Source organism: Antechinus flavipes, chromosome 2 (genome assembly GCF_016432865.1).
Source record: "Antechinus flavipes isolate AdamAnt ecotype Samford, QLD, Australia chromosome 2, AdamAnt_v2, whole genome shotgun sequence".
NCBI classification, from domain to species: domain Eukaryota; kingdom Metazoa; phylum Chordata; class Mammalia; order Dasyuromorphia; family Dasyuridae; genus Antechinus; species Antechinus flavipes.
Genome location: NC_067399.1, coordinates 420,821,803 through 420,835,251, shown reverse-complemented (window position 1 = coordinate 420,835,251; position 13,449 = coordinate 420,821,803). Strand labels below are relative to the sequence as shown.

At 33.0% G+C, this 13,449-nt stretch overlaps 1 protein-coding gene across 2 annotated transcripts in view; it reads right to left on the bottom strand.

The window, feature by feature from the left end:
- The window catches only part of RARS1 (arginyl-tRNA synthetase 1), a 28,088-nt gene extending 14,988 nt beyond the window's left edge, over nucleotides 1–13,100 (bottom strand). The window contains exons 1-5 of one of the 2 annotated variants that reach the window (XM_051978872.1): nucleotides 13,004–13,100; nucleotides 11,659–11,793; nucleotides 2,399–2,587; nucleotides 1,134–1,245; nucleotides 59–159 (exon numbers count right to left, since the gene is read on the bottom strand). In XM_051978872.1, coding sequence (XP_051834832.1) covers nucleotides 59–159; nucleotides 1,134–1,245; nucleotides 2,399–2,587; nucleotides 11,659–11,793; nucleotides 13,004–13,048 — 582 coding nt within the window. In that variant the 5' untranslated portion in view covers nucleotides 13,049–13,100. Of the gene's footprint in view, nucleotides 1–58; nucleotides 160–1,133; nucleotides 1,246–2,398; nucleotides 2,588–11,658; nucleotides 11,794–12,541 lie in introns of both variants that reach the window. The other variant, XM_051978871.1, reaches the window with a different exon arrangement.
- Between the last annotated feature and the right edge of the window lie 349 nt (nucleotides 13,101–13,449).

Sequence of the window (13,449 nt, the reverse complement as noted above, 5' to 3'; positions counted from 1 at the left end):
TAACTACTGTGTACAATAAACAATACTTCAATTATGATAATGCTGTCCAGATAGGTACCTTTTTTCTCTCTCCAAGAGCAGGTGGTTGTACCCCGTTTATCAAAAGTTTAGTTAGTTGTTTGGATACAAAATCTTTTCTTAGGTGAACATTGATAAAACCTAATAATGAGAAAAAAAAGAAAGCAAATTGCAAAGCCTCAGTTTTGTCTTCAAATATTTTTCTTCTCAAATATTCAAAGAAACATACTTATAGCTGAGAAAAACACATAACTTTATTAAAAACTGATGTTCTTTATTAAATGAAGACCACAGTTTTCAGTCATTAATAGACCATTAACTTTCTCTGGAATGGTTTTTAGAGATCTATATTACAAATACAGCAAAATTGAGATTTTAACCCTTCTGTTTTTGTCAGGTAGTATAAAGATGGCTACCACTTGAGGTCTCTGAATTAAAGAAATTTAGAACTATAAAGGGCACTACAAATCACTTGGTCCAATTTTTTATAAGTGAGAAAAATCAAGTCTCAAGAGATGTCAAATAACTTGCCACAGTTCACAAAACCAGTCAGTTCTGAGAGAAAAAGGTTAGTTCTAAAGGACCCAAATTCTTTTTAACAATGATGTATCAATTGTCTGCCTCTGACAAAAACAAAGTTTGTCATCAATGACCAAACTACAATGCAAATTGCAATTAAACAATTAACTAATAAAACATGGCATCATTGCACGTTTATAGTACAGGCAATATTACAATTTATTATTCAGTAACATTTTTAAAAAGCCTACACTTATATTACTTTGTTTTGAAAACTACTTTAATAACCACTATTCTACATCTATTATCATATTTGAAGTAAAATGAATATTATTTATTCTTCATTTAAAAGAATAATAAGGAAAATAAGCACAGAAAGCAGAAACAATCATCTTAAAATCATATGACCAATTTGGAGCCAAATGATTATCTCCTAGCTAGAGGCTTTTTTTACCTATCACATTTTACTTAATTCTGTACTTAGCATTTTAATTATACAACTGGATTTGAACTTGTCTTACTGGTTTCAATGAGGAAACCATTCAATGAGTAATAAATAGCACTTCTACTTCAAAAAGATGACATTATGATCATACCAGGACCAGCAATTTCATATTTTTCTATATATTCATTGTCTGGAAGGTGTTTGGCAATATTTTCTGCGATATCTCTTGGGTTAATTTTTTCTTCCTTGGTTTTGAGCAGCATCTGTAACACAACATAATGCAACTCAATACTCTACATAATAGCATATTTCTTGTAAATTCACCAACGCATCTTGATATAAAGCAAAAGGTTCCTTTCATATATGTGCCAATAAAAGAGAGGCAATAAAGCCTAGTCTGTTTTTATAAGGTCAGCTTATATAAGAAACACCATGAGGACTATTAAAGTATCAAAACAATAGAATTTTTCCACCTTAAATTAAGTAGTGAAAATGGGTGAAGCACACTATTTATTTGCTATTGTTACTTTAGTAATATAACATCTGCAAGGTTTTTCTAAAGATCTGTTTTTTAAATTATTATGAAATACAAGAACTTAAAAACATTTGGGTATTAATTAGAATACTATTTTATAATATTAAATTTTAACCTACAATACAGAATAAAATCTAGATAAAGGTGCCAGGATCACTATATAAGAACTTGATTATTCAGCACAGAAGGCAGGTAGGGAAGGGTGGGAAGAGGAAGACTAGTGGCAATTATCAAAGTTCAGGAAAAATTATTTAACAATAATTTATGCTGAATCTTAGTAAGGGGGAACCTTCCACCCCAAAAAAAACCAAATCAGAAAGAACTTTTATTACCAATATTTTAATCATCATAGGATAACCCAGGATACATATCAATTTTAATAATTAAAGCTATTGGTACCTGGCAAATGGTCAATTTAAAATTTTTATGCTATGATACTCATATGTATTATTAATAGAATGTGAGAGGAAGAATGATGGCAGAGAATATAAAGTATTAGACGTGTATCTAAATAAAAACAAATTCATACTTCCCACAGTTATTCATTATACTGAGGAACAGCAACAGTGATTTATAAAAGGGAAAAACAATTTATTGTTGCAGATATATTGACTATTGGAATAAACAAGTAATTAGACCTAAACATTTAAGAAATTAAATCTTTCAATTCTATTCAGTCAATAAGCATTTATTTAGTAAATACCTACTGTGGCCCAAGAATTCTACAAGATTTTGTAAAAAGATTCACTTTTGAGGAATAGAGCAAACTTAGAATTCAAGGATAGTTATAATGCTATTGCAAACACTTTGCAATGTTTTGCTTATAAGATGTATATGATCTTGTCCAAGATTTAAATATCCTAGAATAATTAATACAGTACCTTTGTGAGGCCCATAGCACTATTACATTGATAATCCCCAAATTTTGGTTGCTGACTTGGTGTGACAATCAGGGGAGGATTTTCCAAATCTGGATAAGCAACCTTAATAGCATAAGCAAAGAGTTCTTGTAGGCGACTATTGATGTTAATCATGCTTTTAGTTGGTCTATTCCTTTCAGCTTGAAGACTCTGTGGAAAGAGAAATATAAATTGTCAGTGAAATGTAATATGCCCTCAAACATATTCTCATAGAACATACATAATTTTAAGGAATTAATGTAAGGAAAAAAATTAAAAAGAAAACATAAATTAGAGATCCAATGTTGATCTTGAATCTGGACATCTGGAATCTTGACAAGACATGCAGTTTTATAAATATAGTCACCTAATTACAGAGTCTAGGAATTTTGAACCCTGAGCATTTACTCTGTCATGTTGCAATCTATGATTAAGAGAAACTGAGTCAACAAACTTCTGAGAACAATCCATTTATTAGCAAAGCTAGCAATCACTAATAAATGGGGTTCAGACCTCCTTAGTAACCAAGGACCCCACTTAACAGTCAAGCTAACTTCCATAACAAAATGACATAGTCTATTATTAGCAATATGGGTGTTATCCAGTTATGATTAGCTAGAATCAGAAACTGAAGATTTTTGCATAGAGAATTTGCAAGAACAACTTAGATTTCCTGAAGTATCTATCAATGTTCATGGAATATTTTTTACCTTTATCATAAAGGTCACAAAATCAGTCAGTGTGGGTGACTACAAGAGGGACTACAGGCTCAATAAGTTTAAACTCGCATAATGAGAGGGGGAGAATAGTAACTAGATTAAGTATGATTAAGCCTTGATGAAAATACAGTAGTATCTTAAATATTAACATTCAACAATTTCTCTCATTAAACATTTGAAAAGATGTGCCTCTTCAATGGATCACTTAAATAAAATTTTCAAAGGTTATAAATCAAAATATACTAAAAATCATCGCTAGCTGATGAATCTTCATCATTCCATGTATCATTCCTATACAATTTTTAAAGATAATATAAAAATTACAGAATAAAAAATGTTGAGTTAAATTTATATGTATAAAAACATTTATTAACACTTGTGATTAATTTTGAGAAACTCTTGACACTGTAAATAAGTTAATAAAAGTTAGAAAACAATTATATGACCTAAAGTAAACAGAATACATTTAACTACAGTGGCTAGTATGCTTTCTCTAGGACCCACCCAGCTCCCTAAACTGTGATTTGCAACTCCATATGGGACCTTGTAAATGAATGTAGGGATTGCAAAATTATGATTTATTATGAGTAAATGTTTGATTTGCATACCTATTTTATAACCTATATACCCAGGGTTACATAGAAATTTCTCAGGAGTCACTAGAAGAAAAAGTTTAAGAAGCCCTTCTCTAGGAGGATAAACAAGAAAACCAAGAAGAATGGTCCCAGTAGGGGGAATCTTCATTATGCAACTGGATTTCTGCTACAACCTGTTGGGATTACAATGAGAATTCTCATCTTGAGTCCACCTTGATGTACCAGGGTAGTCTGACAATAATCTCTGGAATAGGGCCTTGTCAGGTAGGCTGAGTCCCATTGGTCCACTAGAAATACTTGATTAATATTATCTTCAAGGTAGAAGTCATGTAGCTACAAATTCTTAAGATCCAGTATGTCCTGCAGTTCCAAGTTCAGTTTGTTAAAATATTCCATTATTTAAGTCTCAATATAATCTAGTACTCTCTGGGAGCCTGGTTTGGAAAATGAGCCTTTCTATCTCTTAAAATGATCAGATATTTTAAAATAGAAAAATGATTTCAATTATCAATGCAATTATATAAATAAAATTCTTAATCTGATTTTGAGAAGTTACTAAACCATACTAATGACCTGTATGACCTGTCAGAAACATTTGAAAGCCAATCATAATATTCCTAATTGTTAAGAAAACAGTATGATTTTGATGCTTTTCAAAATTTACTTCTCTATTTAATTAGAAGACTTACATTCTTATCTAATTTCTTCCTTTTGAGGATACTATATTCATATCATGTATAAATATATTTGTGTACATACTGAAAGAATGAGATACCTGAAGGACTCTTTTGTATACACAAGTAAACAACTGTAAGCAAAGAAAACTCATTAGTTGCTCAGGATATTAAGGCAACTATTAAATCAGATTGAAAACAGCAAGATTCCTCAGCAAGTACCTTACTGAGGCAGTCTGAATTAAATCCTATTATTGTAACTCAGATATCTCAGTACTAACCTATTAAGAGATTTAGTGTTGCAACAACATATTAATCTATCAGTTTACAAAAATTTGCTATGAAAGGGGGGAATAAAAAAGGTACATGATGATGATTATCAAGACTATCCCTTTAAAGGCAGTGACCTGACACAAATCCTAGAGGAAAAAAACTCCCTTTGGTTCTGCTTAATTCCACGTAAGAGTCAAACATATAATACATCCTACACCATTCATGGAGTATCAAAAGCCAAAATTAGTTAGGTAGGATAATTTCCTATTCAGTAAAAGACACAACAGAGAAGCTGAGTCAAGAAGATCACATCTTAGCCTACATCAGGATGTCTCCAACTTTTCCCTGGCAAAAGCATTCCTGTAGCTATTCTCCGACTGTACTCTCTTTGGGCGGCACATGGTATTCCCTTAGAGTAGTGGACTTGTAATTCAGACACTCATATCTGAAATCAAAACTCAAAACAGTATCAAATTATATAATCTCACAAAATTTTATCTTAAATAGAAAAGACTCAATAATCACAACTCGGGGGTAGGTTATTATTTTCTCATATTGTATGAATAAGGATATTTCATTTCTTTTTATTTACAAAATAAGACTAAGCATATTCTGGAGTTTTATACACACAGTGAATAGTTGGCTAAAAACCCTTAGAAAATTCCTGGCTACTTTAAATTTTCAGTCCTAAGAATATATATATTTAAGTTGCATCTTATTTATTAACAAATACAGATTTTATAATTTTTATCAGTGGTAGCCAAATAATCCTGTTTGAAACTATTATTAGCTAAATTTGTAAATTTCCCTACTATGCCTGAGAGAGGTCCTAGTTCCTCAAACTGCAGCACTTCAGGGCTTCAAAATCCATGCTATGTCAGAAGGACTGATCAGATCTTATAAATTTCACCCAAGTAAAAAGTTCTTCACAGACAAAGACTGCTTTAAGAGAATTTTACTACTCTTTCTCTCAACAGTCAGTCATTATGATTATTTTCCTATGTAAAGCAAAATATACCTAATTAAATATTTAAGTTTTCAAACATTTTGACCACATTCTTTTAGCAGTTCAATTAAGAATGAGTCTGATGTTTCCCTAAATTTCACTGTGTAAGAAAAATTTCACATATGCATTTAAAACATAAAACAAAACTCAACACCAGTTATTAATTCAGTTGAATACACTTCCAAATTATTTTACATAGAAAATCACTTTTGGCATTCTATAATGATTCAAGAACAATAGAGTGCTTTCTTAACATTTTAATATAGCAATTACAACATGGTAGGATTTTTCTGAGGCTTTTTTTCCCCTTTCAGTTCTTAAAGCTTAAAAAGTTACAGTCCAGTCTTGGGCAATACTTTGAAATGTTTAGTTTTTCATTTTTCAATCATTTCAAATTTCTTAAATGTATCAGCATAACAATTTGCTAGTTAACATTATAAGGCACTTAAGCAGTTAAGAGTTTTTCTATGAGGAAAGAATGAAAAGTTAAATGATAATGGAACCAATACCAACTTAGAAAAGCAATCTTTAAGCAGTAAGTAGAGCATTACTAAATATATATTTTGTCCAACTGGATTCCTATAAGGTCTGAATATTGTATTGTTCACCCTCTGCACATTTTAGAAAAATACTGAATTGACAAGACAGAGAAAAGAAGTACTTTTTGAAAAAATAATCAATTGGGATAGTAAATGAAAGGAAACTTCACAATCTTGATCCATGTTGCATATAGTTTGGATTCCTTTCTATTAATTAATAGTACTACCTTTTCCTCACTTTACCCATCTGAACCAGACTATCAGATACACTCAAGAGAAGACTTTAAATACTAAAAGTACAAAATGCTGTCTAAATTAACTATCTTTTTAAAATTAACTATCTTTTTGTTTCACTTCTTAGTGATTTTACTTTGTTTACCACTTAAAGGCCATGAGAAAATGTTGATATGGGAATTATATACTTAAAACTTGTCTGTGAATGGCAAGAAAAAGCAGACTAAATAGTCTTAGAGGACTGTTTAAAAAAAAAAAAAACTTTAGCAAACATAGTTTTAATTTTAATCTTATTTTAAATTCCATATTCTCTACGTCCTTCCTCCTATACCCTTGAGAAGAAAAGCCAATTATACATATAAAGTAATGCCAAGCATTTCTGCATTAGACATCTTCTGGGGGAAAAAAAATGCTTCATTCTACACCCCAAACCATTAGTTCTCAATCTAAAGGTATAGAAGATTTTAAATGACTTTGCATCAGTTCATGTTAAGTATTCCCAGGTTTTTCTAAAACTATTCTCTTCATGATTTCTTACAACATAATAATAGCATTCCATCACATTCATATATCATAACTTGTTCTGGCATTCCCCAGTTGATAGCTATCTCTCCGGTTTCCATTTCTTTATTATCATAAAAAAAGCTGCAATAAATATTTTTGTACATATGTGCTTTTTTTTCTTTTTCTTTAATCTCTTTGGTTATACAGACCTAATAGTGGTATTGCTTGGTCAAAGAATATGCATAGTTTTATAACCCTTTGGGCATAATTCCACATTTAAATAATATCTGTTGAGCAGTGGTTAGTGGTCTATCAAATAATAGTTATAATCCCTGTTTACAGTTTAATGAAGAATTCACAGGAAATAACAAAGCTGATTAAAACATATTATAGTCCATTGAACCTATTATAAATGATAAATATGCCAAAGAACTTTGGCCTGTACTACGTTTTAAAGCATTCTGCAAACCTTAAACTATTATCAAAATGTAAGATATCATTACATACATTATAAAACATTCATAATGTTCCCTATTGTTGCATATATTTAAATCTTTTCTCCCAAAAAAATTTGCCTAGTAATCGCATGTTCATTAAGGACAAAGAACTGCCTGCTTTTTCTAACTCTCACAGCACCAGGGCTTATATGAAAAGCAATATGACAATGCATAAAGTTCTGGACTTCAAGTAAGCAAGATTTGTGTTTAAACTTTTCCTCTGATTTCTAAAATCTCTGACCCTGGGCAAGTTATTTAATCCCTCTGGGACAGTTTTTTTGACTGTAAAATGGAGATAACACTTTACCAGATTGTTTTGAGGATTAGCAAAATGTATAAAGCACTTTGCAAACTTTAATAGGCCATATAAATCTCAGATATTATTTAACTATTAAGTTCAATGAATAATTAAAGTAGAAGAAAAAGATTTGGAATCAAGTGAGATCTAATTTGGATACTTCATAAACTAAGAGTTTTAGTGACTGGTATGTAAAACTCAATTAGGGAAAACTGTTTACTTTTGCTTTGTTGAATAATTTTTCAGTCATATTCTACTCTTTGTGACCCTACTTGAGGTTTTTTTTTTTTTTTTTTTAAAGCAAAGATAGTGGAATAGTTTGCCATTTCTTACTCCAGCTGATTTTACAGAAAAGGAATTGAGATAAATGGAGTTTAGTGACTTGCACAGTAGCAATCTGAGGCCAGATTTGAATTCATGAAGATAAATGTTTCTGACTTCTGGTCTAGCACTCTATTCAACTACCCATCTGCCTAAGAGGCTTACTTGCAAAGTACTTTTGGGGGACAGAAATTAAGATGGACTGATGAGCAAAGTATTTCTAAAAATATGGTCAAGCTCATAAAGGAAATGCCAATTATGAAAGTATTCTTTAAAAGGCTTACAGAAGAGAGAGAATCTATTATATGTGGCTGCCTTCTTTTCCTTGGATTTACTAAACAATGTTTCATTTAAAGCAGACAATTTAGCTAAGTCAGACAAAGTAACCTAAGTTTCTTTTGTTCTAAGAACTTAAATATTATAGTCTTTCTTTAAGGGTTTTTCTAGCATTTTACTACGAAATCATTTATTTACTTCTTATAATACAATAATTAGAACTGGGCTAATATTTTTGTATAGGGTAAGCGTATTATAAATTCTGGCATACTTTACTTTCTGATTTATGTGGTGTTTTAGACAGTTTGGTACTAGCTAAAGATTTGTCCTTGGTTTGTCCTACTCATTTTAAATTGGGCTGACAATTTTTCTGACATAGGGTTAATTCACTGGCACCTCTATGGAGGCAGCTAGTGCTAGGGTAGGTGTATGAAACTTGTGTAGAATCTTATTTTCCAGTCTGCACCCACCAACTCAGGTTTATGTTATGTGAGGGCAGCTGGCAGGAGTTTCTTTTAAAAAAGTAAATATCCCTTAGAGGGATATTTTAAATCTGTCAGCTAAAATCAGGAGGAATAGAACTAATGTGTATATTCTGAGGGGAAAAAGTCACTAGTAGCAAAGAAAGAAGTAGCTGATAAGAAGAGTGGGAAGTTAACAGATACTTTGTCTACTTCACAATTTTGTCAATTTACAAGTTTAATATAAGAATGAAAGTAAACCTGTCATTTTAAGGAATATATTATTTTATGTATTTTGTATATATAATATGTACATAATATATTTTATATAAGAAGTGAAACTAAAAGATAGCTATTTTAGACAGCATTTTGTACTGTCAATGTTTAAAGTCTTCTCTTGAGTTTATCTGACAGTCTGGCTCAGATGGGGAAAGTGAGAAAAAGATAGTAGTATTAAAATATGCTTATTTAAAAAAAAACTTGCAGAAAAGCTGTTAAAGGATCAATTTTTCTTTTATCTTTTAAAAAATTTTTCATTTTCTTTGCAAACTTTTACCAAATCTAAGCAAATTAAGCACAATTAAATGAAAAATAGAATAACAAAAAAAGCTTCTAAGATTTTATTTAATAGTGACAGAGATGATCTCTCAAAACAAGGCAAAAATCATAAAAAATATCTGTTCAATATGTTTTTAACATTAGGTCTTTAAAGTTTCAAAATCCCTTTATGTCACAGCTATGCATTATTTTCCAAATACTTTATTTGAAATGTAGTTTCCATTTAATCTGAGTGATTATTTTGTTTTCTAAGATTTTGACTAATGGAGAGGTTTTATCAATGCCTTTTGTTTTTACTCTGGTTGTTTCTACATAAATTCTGTCTTGCCTCATCTAACCTACTCTTGTAATAAAAAAGTTAAACAAAATGAACCCTTCTCATCCCCTACTAGTTTTTTGTTCAGGTTATTGTATGTGCTTTCTACTCTTCCTACAGCATGCCAAAGGTTGGCAAAACCTCCTCTTAACTCTTTTTTATAACCTAGGGGTCCTGTTCTTAAGGGTCTTTTATGAATGTTTTTAGTTTCCTTTCATTTAAAACAAACTAGAAATGCATTGGAAGGCTGGAGATTAAGCAGGGCCACAACTCCAACAGATAGGTATATACTATAGGCACTCATGTTATTCAAGTCAAGTCTCACATAAGCTTGACTTATAATCTAATGATTTTGGGTAATAAAGAAATGCTTTTTTACTTGGCCTTTATATTCTATTTATTCTAGGTCAACTAGCAATTTTTTTTCTCCTTTTGTTACAGTTGAGGAAAAACACTAATTGTAAGGTTTTTCTGTCAAGGTAATGGCAATAAATGTTGAAGCAACTTATATCCCTCAACTATTACTTAAAATAAGTTATTATTTAAGTGAGATCACCCTCTGGAAGGCTTGAGTTCCTCCCTAAGGTCATAAAATTGTACTAAAAAGAGTATAATTCAGCATGAAGAAATTGATGTTATTTTAAAATTTGTTTTAATAAATGGATACTACGAATTAGGATAGTTAGGCATTAAAACACAGTGGAGGGATTTGGTGTCAGGATTTACTGACACTAGCTGTATGACCATGGAAAAGTGATAATCACTAAAAAAAAAAAAAGGGGGGGGTTACTTACCACTTTCAGGGTTACACATTCAAAAGTTATAAAAATATCTGTAGAAAAACTGTTAAAAAGTACACATCTCATTTGTAAAATAGGGATAATATCTGCAGGATTCACCTCACAAAATTGGGAATTCAAAAGAAAATATATATAAAGCACTTTTAAAACTTTAAGTGCTAAATAATGTCAGTTGCTATTATAATATTCTGAAATATCTAAAGCTGAAAGATGACCTTACAGCTAATCTAGTCAAAATACTCCATAGTAAAAATAGCTAGTATTTATTTAACTCCTTAAGGTTTGTAAAGTGTTTTACAAATATTCTTACTTTATTTTCAAAGTAAATGCTTGAGGGGGCAGCTAGGTGGCGCAATGGATAGAACACCAGTCCTGAAGTCAGAAGGACCAGAATTCAAATGTGACCTCAGACACTTAAAACTTCATAGCTGTGTGACTCTGGGCTAGTCACTTAACCCCAATTGGCTCCGTAAATAAACAAAAATAAATAAAAGAACAGTAAATGTTTGAAGCAGATTTTGAACTCAGGTCTATTGCTCTCTCTCCTGACATGTATGTAACTGCCTCTTCTACAGATGAAGAAATGTAGTTAAATGGCAGAGCTGGGATGAAAAAGCAGATCTCCTGATTCCCAGTAGTATTTGATAACTTCACTTTTAGAATTTTATATTACTAATAACTATATGTAACTTTACAACTTCATTTTAGAACTGGCTAGTGCATTGGAATTGTAATTAAGGCCTGGTACTAAGTTGAAGGAAGTACCCTCTCACTGGTACTTCCTTTGATTCACAAAATAATTTACCTCAAACATGAAAGCTTAAGCCTATAGTTATCTTAATTTAATCTTAACTATGCATTTAAAAGTATATTCAATTCAGTAATTATGCCATCTCTATAACCAGGGCATGCTGAGCTGACAAAACATTTTAATGAGATACTTCAAAGAATCATAAAAAGACACTAATATAAGACAAGTCACCTTTTGCTTTGTTTGCACAAACTTGGAGACTGGTAATAACTTGTTACATCACTGGAGAAAAGGAGATATTTTATTTCCTCTTTTTAAAAATATCATCAGTTGTGCTTCCAAAATTTTTTATGAACTTTATTTAGGCTACAACTGAGACTAAACCCCTGAATATATTGATACAGCAGAAGTTTACCCACCTTTTGGAGTACGTTCAAACGATATTTAAGTTTTGAATTTTCTTCTCGCAACTGCTCTAAACTAGGAGAAATTTCTGTACATCCAAAGTTTTTCAATCTATCAATTTCAGCAGTCAGAAACTTAATCTCTTTCTCCTAGGAAGGGAAAAAAAAAGCAAAATCTTCAGTTGTACTTTATCAGCTACTTTACGTTGAATTAATAATTTTATTCTTTATTATATTCAGATGAGATGAGACAGTATTTCCTTTTTTTTTTTTTTTTTTTTTTGAGGGGGGGAAGAGGCAATGGTTGAGCAATGATTTAGCCAAAATGGGAGAATGATGTTGATAAAAGCTAATAGTTTAGATACATATGCTTATCAGCTCCCAAATTATCTAGCCAAGATAAAAGAATAGAATCATTCTTCCTCTACCCTTCCTCATTGGCTTTTGGTGATCTTCCTTCTCTGAGTTACACCTCAGATGAATTATAGTTAACTACAGTTAAAATGAAGTATGATGTATAAGAGGAAACTCCTCAGTATAGTGTTGGGCTTCATTTGTATTACACATGGCCATAGGCATGGTCCTACTTACTAGAATGGTTCAAATAAAGAGACAAGGAAACTACTTTTACTCCCATTTATTACAAAAGTTTCCATTTCGATCTGTACTAGAGACAAGAGATCCTAAGCATCAATAGATGCTTGGCAGAGCTCACACTACTTCCATTTCCCAGATCAGTAACTAGTCTAACATTCACAGTGCTGGAATTGATTAAGTGATTCTAAAGTTGCCCCCTCCACTCCTCACCACATAGACTTAAGTTCCGACAAAGGTTCAAGGTATACTTCCTAACACTGAAGGCTAGAAACGTGAGCGCCGGCGCGCCCCTGATCCTCACCCCTTCTGTCTCCAGGATTATCTCCATTCCTGGACCAATTTCCTTTTTTTTTTTTTTTTTTTTTTTTAAACTTTTAACTCCTAAAACTGTGGATGGGCCGATTCCGCAGGAGGTGAGGATGTGAGGAATTCTCGGTAACATTCAGTTGTTGAGAGAAGACCCACACCCTCAAAAAGGCCCTGGTCTCCTGGACTTGACAGGGAATGGTGGATCTCGGGAAAAAAGTAAAGTATCGAAGGCCAGGGGCTCTCCTGAACGCCCCGCCCCACTCCCGGCTGAGGAAGAGTCCGGTTTCTTCTATGCCCGTCTCCTGAGCAGTCCGAGATCCTCCCCTACACCCCAGTCTCGGTCCGGCTCCAGCGGGACAGCCCCCAGCCGGTCGCGTTCAGCTCCGGAGACGGGCTAACTTCCTCGGCCACGTAATTCTCCCCCTACTCTGCCCAACTTGAGCCCGGACCTAACCTGCTGCAAGAGCCGCGCCGAGCACTGAGCAACCAGCCCCTCCATCCTCTCGTCAGAACCTCACTCGCCTTGTGGCCGGAAACGGAAGTGGATCGCCGGGACTGTATGGAACCGGAAATCCCGCCTTCTTTTGGAACTCCCGGGGCCTCGTGAGTGGAGCTAGGCTGAGTGTCTTGGGTCTCTTCTGCCCCCTAGCGGGGCCCTGGCGGAACGCCGGGGGTCTGTGGGGACACTCGGCATCTCAGGATCACATTGGGTTTTGGCTGAAGGAGGATAAGGACTGAGGAGTGTGACTTTCAGCTCTAGGGCGCCTTTCCGCGTCTGTGTTTGCCTCTCTATAAAGTGCATGCAAAGTTCCCTCTCAGCTCCATTTCAAAGAACTTTAAACGGAAATAGTGAGGAAAAGTGTCCACGGTGCCCCAGGGGCGGCTAGTCCAAGAGACTCA